The 15022-nt window shown below is 44.5% G+C and overlaps 3 protein-coding genes across 3 annotated transcripts; 2 read left to right on the top strand and 1 right to left on the bottom strand.

Annotated features, from left to right (window-relative positions):
* The first annotated feature begins 947 nt into the window (after positions 1 to 947).
* rps18 (ribosomal protein S18) lies at positions 948 to 3750 on the top strand. The gene is made up of 6 exons (XM_067255905.1): positions 948 to 996; positions 1598 to 1696; positions 1858 to 1944; positions 2373 to 2474; positions 2667 to 2758; positions 3626 to 3750. The coding sequence occupies exons 1-6, from the start codon at positions 994 to 996 to the stop codon at positions 3699 to 3701; spliced, it is 459 nt and encodes a 152-aa protein (XP_067112006.1). The 5' UTR covers positions 948 to 993; the 3' UTR covers positions 3702 to 3750.
* Positions 3751 to 4300: 550 nt separating this feature from the next.
* LOC136962215 (E3 ubiquitin-protein ligase RING2-A-like) lies at positions 4301 to 8188 on the bottom strand. Its single transcript, XM_067255904.1, has 7 exons — positions 7936 to 8188; positions 7444 to 7555; positions 7064 to 7224; positions 6499 to 6714; positions 5420 to 5743; positions 4918 to 5143; positions 4301 to 4810 (listed from the first exon to the last, which is right to left on the bottom strand). The coding sequence occupies exons 2-7, from the start codon at positions 7519 to 7521 to the stop codon at positions 4667 to 4669; spliced, it is 1149 nt and encodes a 382-aa protein (XP_067112005.1). The 5' UTR covers positions 7522 to 7555; positions 7936 to 8188; the 3' UTR covers positions 4301 to 4666.
* Positions 8189 to 12185: 3997 nt separating this feature from the next.
* LOC136961823 (major histocompatibility complex class I-related gene protein-like) lies at positions 12186 to 14667 on the top strand. Its single transcript, XM_067255273.1, has 5 exons — positions 12186 to 12522; positions 13157 to 13435; positions 13554 to 13841; positions 14280 to 14396; positions 14549 to 14667. The coding sequence occupies exons 1-5, from the start codon at positions 12201 to 12203 to the stop codon at positions 14575 to 14577; spliced, it is 1035 nt and encodes a 344-aa protein (XP_067111374.1). The 5' UTR covers positions 12186 to 12200; the 3' UTR covers positions 14578 to 14667.
* The last annotated feature ends 355 nt before the right edge of the window (positions 14668 to 15022 follow it).

Here is a 15022-nt window from a genome sequence, read left to right as displayed (position 1 = left end):
CGGCTCTTCAGAATGTTCCAAAAAGTTCAGTTGGTCGCATCGGGGTCCTGTTCGTCCCGTCGGTATTTGTGTTACATTATCCGTTACATATATGTTGGGGGGGAGGGGGGGGGGGGGGAGCTCTCAGGCTTATTCTGCGGGGGGGGGGGGCTCATGTGTTTCCGTTACGGGCCTGACCTCAGGTATCTACTGGGTGCATATCTTGAGAGCATGCCGGAAATATATTCAGGTCCATGACTGAGTGATTTATAGATGTATATGAGTTTCAAAATTAAGGTCAGAGTCAAATATGGGTGTAGCTTGTCCAACAACCTGGACATCGATGCTTCAAAGCCCTGCTGTGCAGACCTGAGTTGTGCAAGTGTCTCTTCATGGCGTCGCTGACTGGCTTCTTCGGCCTCATTGCCGATCCACTTCACTTATTATTATAAGTGAAAGTATGTCTAAAAAAACGCAAAGAAACTGAAATGTATTTTAGAAAAAGTGATTAATATAACTAGTAGGCCCCTAATAGTATTTGAGCTCAAATTAATGCAAAATAGGCTCGCATTCACTTAGGTTAACCGTTAACGCGGTATTTCAACAAAGGGTGTCCACAGACAGCAGTTAGACAGTAACCACAGATATACAGAATTGCACAAATAAACAATAAACTACAGTTTCCCCTTACTATTGATACAAGGTGTTGCCATATTTACGAAGTCGAAGCAAGGAGTAGGTTACAACTAGAACGCAGAGTTACGTTCAAAACTAAAATCGTCCCCATTAAAAAGTGATGGTTTTCGAAAATGTAAAGAAAAAGGTTGAAGGATACTGTATATAATTGTTGTTGTTTTTTTATCGATACACTGAGACAGTTCTTTTTGTATTATGTGTTGTCTGTCGGACCAGTTTCAACTGTTGGAATCACTTCCTATGTGATCTTTCGTGAAAATGACATAAACCATCGCGAGATGACTTCCACTTCCTCTTCGCTCGGAACCTGCTTCCAAGATGGTGAGGGAGAAATTTATGTACCGAAACAATTTAAGAAATCTGCGTTCATCGTGCTTACAAGCAACAGTTAGGATTTTTTAAAACGAATATTAGTTTCTTGGTATTGTAATTGTGTGAACCGAGTTTAAATGTACTTACAATTGGGGGAGGATATTGATGTAAAGTTAGGCAATGCTTAGGCAAAGTCCTTTGCCCGCGCCGACCATGCCATGTATACTTGTAATAAAATGTGAAAGGAACATGAATAATATAACTGGGTGCTGCTGTCATGATCCTTGTGTTATGTGCTCGACGTCTAGTTTCGTGGCATTTGTTAAAGCAGCGGTTGAATGCATTGTTTTGTGCTACTGCCACCAGCTAGGTTGCTAGTTAGATTGTTAGCTAGCTACATTGATAATAGATAATCTATAAAGTGATGTTCCGTGCTTAGTTAGTGGACGTGTTTGCCTGTGCAGCCTGTAGGTTCTTGACGTTTATTTTCGCAAAGCATTAATGTTGCTAGCCTATGGGCAACTTAACTTTAGTCAGCAAGTTCCCCAGCTACCTATGAAATACTTGTCCAAGTTACCCCATCACTTACCTCTTGTCCTTTTGTCCCCAGTCTTTGGTCATCCCCGAGAAGTTCCAGCACATTCTTCGTGTTCTCAACACGAACATCGATGGTCGGAGGAAGATTGCCTTCGCCATCACTGCCATTAAGGTAAAGACTCGCAACAGTACAACTTGTTGACTTGTAAAGAGTTACTGTTACCATACTACATGTAGATCTCATCTTCCTGGCCACCATTTGATGTTCAGGAGGTAACAAGTGTTGGCCAGCAGGCCCAGACTGGGAGTAACAGTTGTGTTTCCTCCTCTTAGGGTGTTGGCAGACGCTACGCTCACGTGGTCCTGAGGAAGGCTGATATCGACCTCAACAAAAGGGCTGGGGAGCTGACTGATGATGAGGTGAGGGAACATCCAGCCGTAGGTTGTTCCAGCCAGATGACCCGCGTCCCCTCGCCCAGGTCATGTTGTCGTGACCTGGGGGTCGCGCTCCTGGTCCACATGTAGTTGCGTCGATGGCTCTTCTGCCAGGTGTGATGGTGGCCATGTTGGAGACTTAGGAGACCACTGTACACGCTAAGCAGCTTGGCATGTGAACTAAACAGCAGCCTTGATTTTAAATAGCAGAAATTGGTCTTCTGTGTAAAACGAGACGAAATGTCTGCTGGTGTTCATGCTGTAAGCACGAGTCCAATCTCAAAGCGAAGCTGGGAGCTGTGTAATGGCCTCTGCTCGACGCCAGCCCCATCTGTATCGCTGCAGCTCTTCCTATTGGCTGCTTGCTGCGGTCGCTGTCGGCATGTCCCTCACTCCGCTGCCTCTGTTGCCAGGTGGAGAGAGTCGTGACCATCATGCAGAACCCTCGCCAGTACAAAATCCCTGACTGGTTCCTCAACAGACAGAAGGACGTCAAGGATGGCAAGTACAGCCAGGTACGTGAGACAGCCACGCATCTTATTTGACCTTGGTCTTGAGAGGTGTTATTTTGTACAAAAACCCAGACTTGTTTTCAGCACACACCCGTGATTTCGGTTTGTCATTCCCACAAGCGGGTGGCTGGAGGTCTGGATCAGCAGTATTGTTCTGTTAGGACCCGTGTCCTCACGGCTGTTGTTGTGTTGCAGGTCCTTGCTAACGGTCTGGACAACAAGCTGAGAGAAGATCTTGAGAGGCTGAAGAAGATCCGAGCCCACCGTGGGCTCAGGCACTTCTGGGGGTGAGATTTCCGCTCGTACATGCTGTCTGTTCCCCATGGAGCTGAGTCTAGCTCTACTGTAACCCTGTGTTACGGCCCACTCTCTACATGGTGCTGTACGATAGGGTTGGGCGGTATGAACGGTATAGACATAACCCGGTATTAATTTGGCCTACGATATGGGTTTTGACTATACCGTGTAACCGCGGTAGAGCCTTTCAGAAATCAAATTTGCCAGACCCATTCACACCAGGCACGGGGTAAAATTACCATACAGAGCTTTAACACAAATATTCCAATCTACGCAAATGTAGCAAGCAATCTTGCGCAATCGTTTTTCGGGCTTTATCCTTCGGTTTTATGACAACATTCGATGTTTGGCCTTCAAAGACTTGAATGTCAAATTCAGCATGGAAGAGTGTAGCCATGCAAGCAAAGATGCCAGGTTAGTTAGAATTGTGAAATGTTTATTGTAGGCCAACATAATCAATTTATCTAGCTCAATGAAAAATATTGAACTAAGTTTTCTTGTGATCCCATAAACGTACTGTTGAAAGCTAGACCACTAGCTAGTGCTTTTTCCATGGCAAAGCACTGTAAAAAAAAATCAACACGTGACACCTGCCGTACCCCATCCGAGTTGGGTAAACAAGCCGACTAGAATTGAAGAAAAACGAATATCATGATGTATACCGTTACCGTCTGTGCTTCAAAATGATACGGTGATGTACATTTTAGGCCATACTGCCCAGCCCTTCTGTACAGCTTCTGATGACTGGGATGATCATCGAACATGAAATCCAGACTTCGACAGTCAATCGGTTGTTTGGCTGGGGATCGTTCTGTTTAAAAAAGTACATGGCTGACTTCCTCTCTCCTCTCTTCCAGTCTGCGCGTGCGCGGTCAGCACACCAAGACCACCGGTCGCCGTGGTCGCACCGTGGGTGTGTCCAAGAAGAAGTAAACTGTTTCCCTGCTCCCTTTTGTGTCAATAAAAACGCCACAGTTCACAACTGCTAGTCTGCTCATCTTTATTTCTTCATTGGTGTTGCAACAACATCCTCTTACCAACTTGTAATGTTTGCAACTCCTGTATGGTGGATGATAAGTTTCAAGTATGACAAAGGGTTGGTCTGAGAGCTTCTGTTTATTGTGCTGCAACTATCAGTGGGCTCATACACAACACTGAAGAATGGTAGCTCAAAGTGAAATGGATAGTTTTTCTTTAAATTACATAATACAAAGATTGTATCAAAAACGGGTAATAAAAGCATTTTTTATACGTCAGGATAACATAGAAGGTGCATAAGAGCTGACTATACAGACTCTGGAAAAAGCTAAATGTAATTGGGTTTTATATCTTGGAGGTAATTGGTGTTACTGAGTAGCTACTTAACAGCTGGTCCATAATCCGATTGGATTATGATGAAGTGTTCCAGAAAGTTACCAGTTATGGTTTACTTTTGTCAATGATGACAAACTTGATTATTCTTTAACGGGTGTTGAGCTTGTTTTAATATATATCAGTGTTTCCCCTACGTTGACAGTTTTTTTTTTGGGGGGGGGGGGGGGGGTGCCCCCCTAATATAATGGTAGGGAAACACTAATATATATATATATTATTTACTTAGCAAGGCGTTCAATATAACGCCTTGCTGAGTAGAAAATCCAAATGCATCAACCAGTCACATGTTTACTTTGCACTTTGCAAAAGTGCTTCAGTCACATCAGGAAATATATACAATTCATAAATAGACATGGTCATGTTGTCATATCAAAGCTAATTAATACAGAGACAATTTAATTACACACTGAACACACAAGAATATCTGAAAATGAGTCCCCATCAATGACTAACCTATAGGAGACTAGGCGAGGTTACTAGTAGGTAAAACGATCAGACCTGGGTTAAAGAGAATAAAATGGGCCTCAGCCCTCTCTCTGCTGGGGGGGCGTCTGCTGGGGCTGCTGCTGGGGCTGGTCCTTGGTGGGGGCATAGTAGAGTTCTAGAGGCTTCCTCACCTTCCAGTACTTCTCATTGACCAGCTCCAGGGTCAGGGAGCCATTCAGAGTCTGAGGGGAAGGAAGAGGTGAACAGGGCGGAAAATTTAAAAAAGAAGGGAAGAACATCTTAGGATCAGAGCTCCAGTCAGAAGTGCACGGTCGCCGTGCCAACTCACCGAGAACTGTCCTCCAGACGTGGTGATGTAAATGGTGTACTGCTTCTCACTGACGTTCCTCAGGCCTGCCCCTTCTCCTCCACCTCCTCCTCTCTCTTCTCCCCCTCCTCCCTCCGCCCCGGCACTGTCTCTCTGGCCGTCAGTCTGCCTCTCCTCCAGTGCGATGCGCAGGGCCAGGTACTTAGACAGGTGGTCCACGGTGGCGTTGGCTGTGGTCTTCACATATCTGAGACACAAACACACACAATAATGCTGTAACGCTACAGCTTTTCCTAGTCTCTACCGAAATGTCTCTAAAATTGAATTGTATCTACTGTTTTGATGTAATGTCGGATATTTAAGGAGCCTCTATTGATACCGGGACCATTCTTGTTGTATCATCAGATTTTTGCTTTTAATAAAGCATAAAGATTTTTTTTATTTGCGTCAATCAAAAGCTGTTCATGAACCATCAATCCCACTGTGGTCAATGTTGGTCTTCTCCCAGCAACAGAGCCCTCACCTGGTCTGGCTGTACTCCTGCGAATTCACCAGCAGAGGGTGTGGCCTGAACACCAGCTCGATCTCCGAGGCGGGCCCCTCCTTGTGGCGGCGCAGTGGAGGGGTGGGGCTGGTGCGGTCCGCCTCTGGGCCAGACTCGTCGGAGACTCTCGGCCGCTTGGGGTTCCGGCTGGGCCCCGCCTCAGAGGGGGTGTGGCTGGGGGGCAGGGGCGTGTGCGAGGGGGCCGAGTCGTGGGAGAGGTGGGAGCGTGCGTCGCCGTTGTCCTCTCCCCCGCTGAAGGTGGTGTTGTCGCTCTCCTGGGCCGGTTTACGCACTCGCTGAGCCCTTGGTGGGGGAGAGAGGCAGAAAGGAAGAGTTAGATGGTGGGGAGAGGCGGATTGAGGAAGAGAGATGGAGGAGAGGGGGATAGAGGATAGCAAGCCCCCCCCAGTTCCTCGGCTTGAAGCAAAGGCTCAGGTGGATCTTGGAGGTATTGTACTTCCGTTTTGGCAACTGGCTTGCTCTGGTGATTCACTTCAATCATAATATCCAAAACTATTCCCCCCCCCAAAGATTCTGTTATAGAACCTGCCTCAAAATACTATCTTTTTCGTAGAATATTGTTTGCTGAATATGCTATGTTTGAAACAAATCCGAAATGGGGAAAGTAGCAAGCGAGTCACTCTACTGTGCAGAACCAAATCGTTTTTTTCGAGCGTCAATGCACCACTGAGCACTTTCCATAGATGGAGGAGAAGGCGATTGAGGAGAAGGTGATAGAGGAAGAGACGGATGGAGAGGGGGACAGAGGAGAGGGAAAACTGGAGGAGAGGTGGGGGATACTGGAACAGAGAAGGAGGAGAGGAGAGGGGGAGACAGGAAGAGAGATGGAGGATGGGGCAGCAAAAACAATTTTCAGAAAAGCTCCAATATAACTTCTCCAGATTCCCACAACTCCCCCTCCCTAACCCTAATAACGTATTCATTTAGCAGACGCCTTAATCCAAAGCGATGTACGAGGGGGAGGATTTGAACCTCTGAAATCTTGATCTGCAGTCTAACGCTCTACCACTGAGCTCCGCCCCCCCCCCCCCCCGTACCTGTGTATGGCCTGCATGCGCAGCCCCTCCTCGATGGAGGAGCTGAGGGCCTGCTTGTTGTGGAGCCGGCTCAGCCTCTCCAGAACCCGGTCCTGGTGGGCCTCGTACTCGTCCCGACTCGGGTAGATCTTGGAGATGAGGGCGTCGAAGTTGGAGTCCCGCCTCAGGGAACGTCTGGAGACCAGCTTCTTCCTGCAGGTGGGGCACTCCTTGTTTCTGGGTGAAGGAGGGAGGAGGGAACGAGGGGGGGTTGATTGTGTGTGTGTGCGTGTTACGATATGCCATTTTAGAGTCCTTTCGTTTATGGCATTTTCCCATGTGCTTGAATGTGTGGCTGTCACACTTGACTGTGTGTGTGTGTGTCAGTTTGTGTGCGTCAGCGTGTGTGTGTGAGCATGTGCGTGAGCCTGTCAGTTTGTGTGCATGAGCATGTGTGTGTGTGTGTGTGTGTGTGTGTGTCTGTGAGCATGTCAGTTTGTGTGCATGAGCATGTGTGTGTGTGTGTGTCTGTGAGCATGTTAGTTTGTGTGATTGTGTGTGTGTGTGTGCGCGCGAGCGTGCTGACCCTGATCGGAGCGCGGTGACGATGCAGTCGGAGCAGAAGCGGTGAAGACACTCCTTGGTCGTCATGGTGTTCTTCAGCATGTCCAGACAGATGGGACACATCAGCTCACTGTGGAGGGAGCGTGGAGACACCGCGATCTCTGTGCCGTCCATGATCGCCTCCTACAGGTGGGGGGGTTGGGGGACATACGTTCCAGTCAGAAACATTCCTGGAGACACATGGGCATCTTACAGATACCGATGGGTTTAATTTTGCTTGTCTACTCTCCTCCATAACACTGTCTTGGCAATGACATGTATCATGTATGACCTTGACATTGGATGGCTGTGAGGAACAAATTAGGGCCATTTGCCATTTCCAGTAATGAGTCATTCTCATACCTGAGGACTCCTGTGCAGCTCGTACAGGCTCAGCTCCCAGCTCTTACTGGGGTTCTGGATGTTGACGGGGGCAGCCATCTTGAGTGGTATAGAGATCGCAACAAGCTAAAAACTGGGGATAAACACAGAAGCTTGCATTAAACGCTACGCTAGTTGACAGTATTGGGTTTAGGGTTAGGGCGGGAGGATAATAGGATATGTAGCTTAACAATATGTGGTTAAGACCCCGTCTGAATGTATTATTCATTGATTGAGTAGTGGGTCAAGAATTATGACTTCAGTTGATTGTTTTGTCGTTAAATAAAGTGTAATATTTGCGTGATTGCTGAATTGCGATTGGTGGATCCTGGCTACGCAGGTCGTTGAAAAAAAAATCGATGTTAATTATTTATGCAATCTATGCAAAAGACGCATAGGCAAGTGTCATGACAAGCAAAACAAGAATTTAGCCTTCATTTTGGGACTGCTGCTGCTCAAATTCGCCACACTCACCCCACAGATTGGACGTACAGCTGGCCTGCGAGTCGCCTCCTTGTCACACGTACTCGCTAGTTACGAACTACTAACAGTAGTACTGGTACAGTAGCCAGAATAGATGTTGACAAACTCGTCACTCAATTGCCACCTCTGTGAAAAGGCAAAAACTCTCCCAAATACACAGCTCGAATAATTCGCTCTCGTTCATGTAGAGAAAGAAAGAAGGCAGAGTTTAAAGATCAATTTACAGTACTACAGTAGCCATCTTCCGCCGGGTACTGCTAGCCACAGCAACATAACCATGGGTCGGATACAACATACAGGGTTGCCAGATTTGATAGTATCCCCCTATCTAATGGAATTGTGTTATTTACAACAATTTTATAAAGCGCATTTATGCTTTATCCACAGTGTCTGATCCTGGACTAGTCGGAAGCGGATGGAGCATTTTTAGAGGTTCTACTCAGTCGTCTACCTCGAAAAGTCTTTTATCGTATCATAGGACATAGGACAATGGTTCTTATGCTACCCCCTGCAAATATATGGCTCTAGCTTAATTAGTAGGCCTAAACTATATTTCTAGACCTGTCTTTGCTGGGTTAGCTAGAACTGCTAGATAGAACAGAAAATATTTGAATTAAATATTCAAATTATAAATTGTTATTTATTCATCAATTAAGCAGGTAAACGGTCTGTAGGTAGTTGATTTCAGGTGTGGCATTTGGAAACTTGCTGTGAACCTACAACATGCGGGCGAAAGAGCTCAGAATGTCAAATAGGCCATGAATAACCTGCAAAAAAAATCAACAGTTTGGTACATTCGGAAAAAAGAACACACTGGTAAGCGCAGCAACAACAAAAAAGGCCTGGACGTCCTGGGAAGACTACAGTGGTGGATGATCACAGGATCATTTCCATTGTGAAGAAACAACCCTTCACAACATCTAGTCAAGCGAAGAAAAATCTCCAGGAGGTAGGCATATCATTATCCAAGTCTACCATAAAGAGAAGACTTCACAAGAGCAAATACAGAGGGTTCACCAGAATAGGGTCTCAAGAATAGAAAGGCCAGATAAGAAAAAAAAACTTCTAAAAAAGCCAGCTCAGTTCTGGAACAGCACTCTTTGGATAGAGGAAAGATCTCACTGTACCAGAATGATTTAAAGAAAAAAGTATGGAGAAGGCTTGGAACGGATCGTGATCCGATTCTACATCTATAAAACACGGTAGAGGCAGCGTCATGGCATGGGAATGCATGGCTTCCAATGGCACTGGGACACTCGTGTTTATTGATGATGTGACAGAAGACAGACGCAGCTGGATGAAGTGTATAGGAATATACTGTCTGCACAGATTCAGCTAAATTCAGCAAAGATGTTTGGATGGCGCTTCACTTTACAGATGGAACAATTACCTAAAATACACTGCGAAAGCAAACCAGGACTTTTTTAAGGCAAGAAGTGGAATATTCTGAATTGGCCGAGTCAATCTCCTGATCTCAACTCGATCGAGCATGCATTTCACTTGCTGAAGGCAGAAAGACCTATGAACAAACAACTGAAGACAGCTGCAGTAAAGGCCTGGCAAAGCATCACAAAGGAGGAAACCCAGCAGAGGATTCTCGACAAAGTATTAAATATGAACATTTTATTAATGATTATGTTCAATTGTCCAATTACTTTTGAGCACCTGAAATAAGGGGACTGTGTATGAAAATGGTTGCAATTCCTAAACGTTACATACAATATTTTGCCCAACCCCTTGAATTAAAGCTGAAAGTCGGCACTTTAATTGCATCTCTGTTCTTTCATTTCAAATCCATTGCGGTGGAGTACAGAGCCAGAATTGTGAAAATTGTTTCACTGTCCAAATATTCATACTCCATATTATGTTCAACATTGTGTGTGTTTGTGTATCCATGATGTGTGACTACATCCATGTCAGTTGTGTGTTCCTGGTCAGCTCAGTTGAACTGCTCTGGTTGTTTGTTGTGTCAGGCTAAAAGTCGAGCTAAATTAAGATGTGTTGCAAATCATTTCAAACAGGCGGAAACAGAACCTCAAAAGACAGTTCCATCGAGTAAATTCCAGCACGCAAAGCACTTTAGTCCGTGTTCGGAAACATAAGTGCAGACTTTTTGAAGTGCAGACATGAATGAATTTACGTGTTTACTTCATCTCCAAAGAATGTATTAATTTAAATAAACAAGTTAAGAAATACTGTCACTTTAACTGTTTTCAAAAGCCATTGGTTAATTGACATAAAATAAGGCCTTAGAAACTAAGAAGAGCGTCTAGACAAGGTACAATCAATTATGGCATATCCGTTCTTTGACAACTCTGTGGATAAAGGTGCTCAGATTATACAAAGACCGTTTATCACACCAGCCCCAAGGGTCTTCAGAGAGTAGTAGACTATAATAGTAGAAAGGAGGGTAGTAGACTGCAGTCTATGTAGGTAGGCCTAGACTAGACTATGTAGTCTGCTGGAATCACACACAAGGAAGCAAACTCATTATAGCCAAGCCTTGACCACTGTTCAGTGTGTCTTGCATCTCTGTGTGTCTTTGCATGTGGGACATTCTTGAACAGGGTTGGTGACAGGTAAGGTTTAGCAAAGGCAACTATTTCAGGAAATAAGAAGGGTATACTTACTCCAAAGCTGTACCTGAATATTATCATCAGTTTTCCAGGTCATCTTGAAACACAAAGAATCAATGAGACTTTTTATTCAGTTGTATAAAGTATTTTCATTGTTTAAAGTAGCCTATATGTTGACAAGCCTCTATATTAGTTCATCCTCTCCTTCTGGCTTCCCCAATGTTATGGGTGCAAGACACTTTCCCCATGGGTGTATCCAGGCCCACTGGAAGACTCAGGGGGTGACTGCCTGGTGCCCCCAGGGTTGAAAAAGCGTTTCTAAAATGCCCTCTAGAGTGGCAAAAATGAGACCAAGTGCCCTACTGTCTGCCATTCACATTGTGAAATATGCTTGTGCCTAGGGTGCCCCTTAACTCAATAAATGATGGTGTGCCCTCTATAAATTTAAAAACATGTCGTAATGAGTTCCTTTATAGTAGAGAAAATGTGATGCAGTACCCTATAAGGTGCCCTTACAATGGTCTATATTTGACTATTCCCGTGCCCTTACTTCCAATGGAAAAGGGTGCTGTTATGAAGTGCCCTTTATGCTGACCCCTACATTACAGTGTCCCAAATGGTGCCCTTTCCAAAAAAGACGATTCGATGGTGTGCCCAACAGTCTCCCCTACAATGTGCCCACTAGGGCAAGCTTTCCCAAAGTGAGGCTTCCCATTGTTACACTGGTGAGAGCCCATGTCGTGCAGTAGCAGCCCTTTAAATGTTTCCGCCCCTGCCCTTCAAACAGCCACAATCTGCCACTGTCTAGGCCCCATCTGGACCTGTGGAGGCAGACTATGTTAATTGTAAATCTTTCCATAGCCTAAATGTATGGGGCAGCTGTCCATACACTGTCAGCCAGAATAGTAATAATTGGATTTTGATTAAATGTGCATGTGTAATATAATAATTATATATTCTTAGTCATGCTAAGCTATTTTAAATGCTAAAAGCTACAGTTTGGGTCACCTTCTGATTTGGAAGTCAGTGCTGGATCTGTGCAATAATACTTATTTCAGTGAATCCACATTTTAGTCATCATCTTTCCCTTTTATTTTAAAGCTCAGCATTTAGCCTAAATGTGTGTGGCAAAGTTATTTTGAAGAAATGTATTAATTGTGTTTAAGATGTGAAGGCAAAAACATTATTCCACATCAAGTGCAAACCATGGCCTTCTTCAGTGTTTTGAATTTATACATAACCTCCAAATACAATTTTCAAGGGTTAGGTACACGGACCAGTCAGACCAGTCCCTCAGGCAAGTCACGTTGACAAATTTACTTCTTGTTTGTAGAAAGGGTTAGGGTTAGCCCTAGACGCTAACCCTAGACATTATTTTGGTTAGTGTCTACTTTACGCCAGTGTAGCTAAGATTAAACGTACATAACCGTGGTGCAACCAAACATCGTCTCAGCTTTAGTATCAAACTAACTAGTTTAAATGTATCGTTTAGTATGGACTTTGCACCCTAGACTAAGAAAGAACTTAGGCACAGCTGGTGCAACAGGCTGCTGTACTTTAAGGCCTAATTTTGTTAGAATGGATCAATTACATGTTAAACATTTGTATTAGGCTAATGAATAAAGACTTAATATCTATATTTTTATTTAAAAGGTTTTATAATATATTTATAATGCAAAAATGGAAGGAACATACATGAATATGAATGTATCGGTTCTTTTAGTTAATCAAGATTTTTGTTATGCAGCCACACATTCGCTGAAATACTTCTACACAGCAACTTCAGGAATACCTCACTTCCCAGAGTTTGTAACAGAGGGGCTGCTGGATGGCCTGCCTATCACGTACTATGACAGTAACATCCGCAGAGAGACGCCTCGTCAGGATTGGATGGCTGAAACTGAGAAGTACTGGGATGAACAAACTCAGATCTCCATCAAAACTGAGAAAAGCTTCAAAGGCAACATAGCAGTTGCACAGCAGCGCTTGAACCAGAGTGGAGGTGAGTAAAGTCTACTGACCCTCTGATACCCAGCTACAGCACACACAGTACACAGACAGAAAGACTTATGGTAGGTTGGGGGATTGTGCAAGATGTCCTGATGGAAAATAAACATAATTTATCCTGCAATAGTGACACAAACATGTATTCAGGAAGTGGTGACACTGGGAGCACACATACACACAGCAGTATCCACCATAGAAAGGTGTTCTCTGCATTGTCCCATCCCTGCTGTCCTTCCTCCCAGGGCAGCCTGGAGCAGTGGGCAGCCCTATCAGTGGCGCCCAGGGACCAAGTCTAAGTTCTCATGCTCATGTCTTGGTCATGGACTGGACAGGAGAGAGATTTGTTCTAGACGTTTTTAATGGGGTCCTTTGTGTAGGTAATCCATGTTAGCACAGGAAGAACATGAAAACTCTACACAGAAAGGCCCGGAAGATAGCACACCTGAGCACTGACAGATCTTTTGTGAGGAGTTTCATGTTGGAACTATTTTCGTTATATGGTTAGTTAGCTATAGTTTGTTAGAAAGAAAGTAGTTCCTACATGAATCTGCTCTGAATATGGAGAAACATATGACTCGCTGATTCTCTATGTCTCTCTCTCTCTCTCTCTCTCTCTCTCTCTCTCTCAGGTGTGCATTCATTTCAGAGGATGTATGGTTGTGAGTGGAATGATGTGACTGGAGCTACAGATGGGTTTAACCAGTATGGTTATGATGGAGAGGATTGGCTGACTCTGGATCTGAAGAACAGGAGATACATCGCTCCAGTGGAAAAGGCTGCCATAACCAAATACAAGTGGGACCACCAAAAAGGTCTGATTGAGCGCGATATTAACTACCTCACCCAGGATTGCATTGACTGGCTGAAGATTTATCTGGTCTTTGGGGAGAAAACTCTGAAGAGGACAGGTACAGCAGATTAATGATGCCAACACATGAGAAATTAGATAATTGAGGGCAGATGTAATTCTCTGACTGATTTGTTATTTTAAGTCTTTATCTCCGTCTACTCTCTCTCTTCCTCCAGTCCTCCCCTCCGTGTCTCTGCTCCAGAAGAGCCCCTCCTCTCCAGTCACCTGCCACGCTACAGGCTTCTACCCCAGAAGTGTCATGGTGTTCTGGAGGAGAGATGGAGAACAGGTGTACGAGGATGTGGAGCATGGAGAGGTTCTACCTAACGAGGATGGAACCTTCCAGAACAGTGTTCACCTGACAGTGAAGCTTGAGGACCTGGACAGCAGGAGGTATGAGTGTGTGGTTCAGCTCCCGGGGGTTCAGGAGGACTTTGTCACCAGACTGGAGAACACCAATCAAGGTAAGACCAGCAGGGCCGAGAAGACAAATACAAATATGCATGTGTTCATGTACTTCTTCACAGGAGGATATAATTATGGAGGGATGACTAGGAAGATTTATTTAGTGTTGTATCTCTATGTTCTGTTAAATCTAATATACACTACTGGTCCTTATTCCTATACGCTACTGGTCCTTATTCCTACTTATAAACACTTTCTTACATACAGTACATATTTTACCCTGAACCTTGTTGTTACCATGCCATGTTTAACAAGGGTTCTACCTGTGTGGGGTTCTGCTACTGGTGACAACATACACAGTTCTAGAATGTTATAATATTAAAGATCTCTCATTCTCAGAGTGACCTGATCTCTTCCTAATGACTCCATAGAATGTGACATCACCAGCATGTGAGGCTCCAAGCTGCAGTCTGAATGTTCTGTGTTGGTTGTTACAGCTGCAGAAGGTTCTGGTTCCTCTGGTCTCATCATTGGAGCTGTGGTTGGTGTTCTTCTGCTGGTCGCCATCGTCTGTGGAGTCGTCATCTGGAAGAAGAAGAAGGATGCCAAGAAAGGTGAGAAGAGAGGAAGAACTTTATTAAACCTCATCAGTGTGTGTGTGTGTGTGTGTGTGTGTGTGGATCTCTCTAGTGTTCCTAGTGGGGATGATCAGTGATCATAATTATTCTAGTGAAATTAATAATTCTGTGTCATCTCTGTGTTTCAGGCTTTGCTCCAGCGAACAGTGAGTATTAAACTGAAGTATCCAGACAGTGTACTATGTTCACAGCATATCTATTTTCACACATATACCTATATGTGCATCACATAGACAATCCTTCTTAACCCTTGTGCTGCCTTCGGGTCACATGACCCAAAGGTTCATAACGAACCATCGTTGTGTTTACCCAATTTTACCCAATACAAAAACCTTTTTTGTTTCTTTTAACCTTCGCAATGTGGGGGGTCTGAGACAGCCCAACGGTTAAAAGAAAATGCTTCACTTTGTTTTTGTATGCGGTAAAGTTGTCGCAATACGATGGTGGGTCACAATGACTGATGGGTCAGAATGACCCGAAGATAACACAAGGGTTAAACTTGAAAAAGAAAGTTTCTGGTTGTTCAACATTGTGTGTGTGTGTATCCGTGATGTGGGACTACCTCCATGTTAGTTGTGTGTTCCTGGTCAGCTCAGTTGAAC

Source organism: Osmerus mordax, chromosome 18 (genome assembly GCF_038355195.1).
Source record: "Osmerus mordax isolate fOsmMor3 chromosome 18, fOsmMor3.pri, whole genome shotgun sequence".
NCBI classification, from domain to species: Eukaryota; Metazoa; Chordata; class Actinopteri; order Osmeriformes; family Osmeridae; genus Osmerus; species Osmerus mordax.
This window is presented reverse-complemented; position numbering and strand designations above follow the sequence as displayed.

Excerpts from the sequence above, each read along its gene's own strand:
- rps18 (XM_067255905.1), top strand. Across the intron at positions 1,697-1,857 it reads TCGCCATCACTGCCATTAAG|GGTGTTGGCAGACGCTACGC; the intron begins GTAAAGACTCGC and ends TCCTCCTCTTAG. Across the intron at positions 2,475-2,666 it reads AGGATGGCAAGTACAGCCAG|GTCCTTGCTAACGGTCTGGA; the intron begins GTACGTGAGACA and ends GTTGTGTTGCAG.
- LOC136962215 (XM_067255904.1), bottom strand. The coding sequence starts at position 7,521 with ATGGCTGCCCCCGTCAACATCCAGAACCCCAGTAAGAGCTGGGAGCTG. Across the intron at positions 7,225-7,443 it reads AGCTGCACAGGAGTCCTCAG|GAGGCGATCATGGACGGCAC; the intron begins GTATGAGAATGA and ends CCCCACCTGTAG. Across the intron at positions 5,144-5,419 it reads CAGGAGTACAGCCAGACCAG|ATATGTGAAGACCACAGCCA; the intron begins GTGAGGGCTCTG and ends TTTGTGTCTCAG.
- LOC136961823 (XM_067255273.1), top strand. The coding sequence starts at position 12,201 with ATGGAAGGAACATACATGAATATGAATGTATCGGTTCTTTTAGTTAAT. Across the intron at positions 12,523-13,156 it reads GCGCTTGAACCAGAGTGGAG|GTGTGCATTCATTTCAGAGG; the intron begins GTGAGTAAAGTC and ends TCTCTCTCTCAG. Across the intron at positions 14,397-14,548 it reads GAAGAAGGATGCCAAGAAAG|GCTTTGCTCCAGCGAACAGT; the intron begins GTGAGAAGAGAG and ends TCTGTGTTTCAG.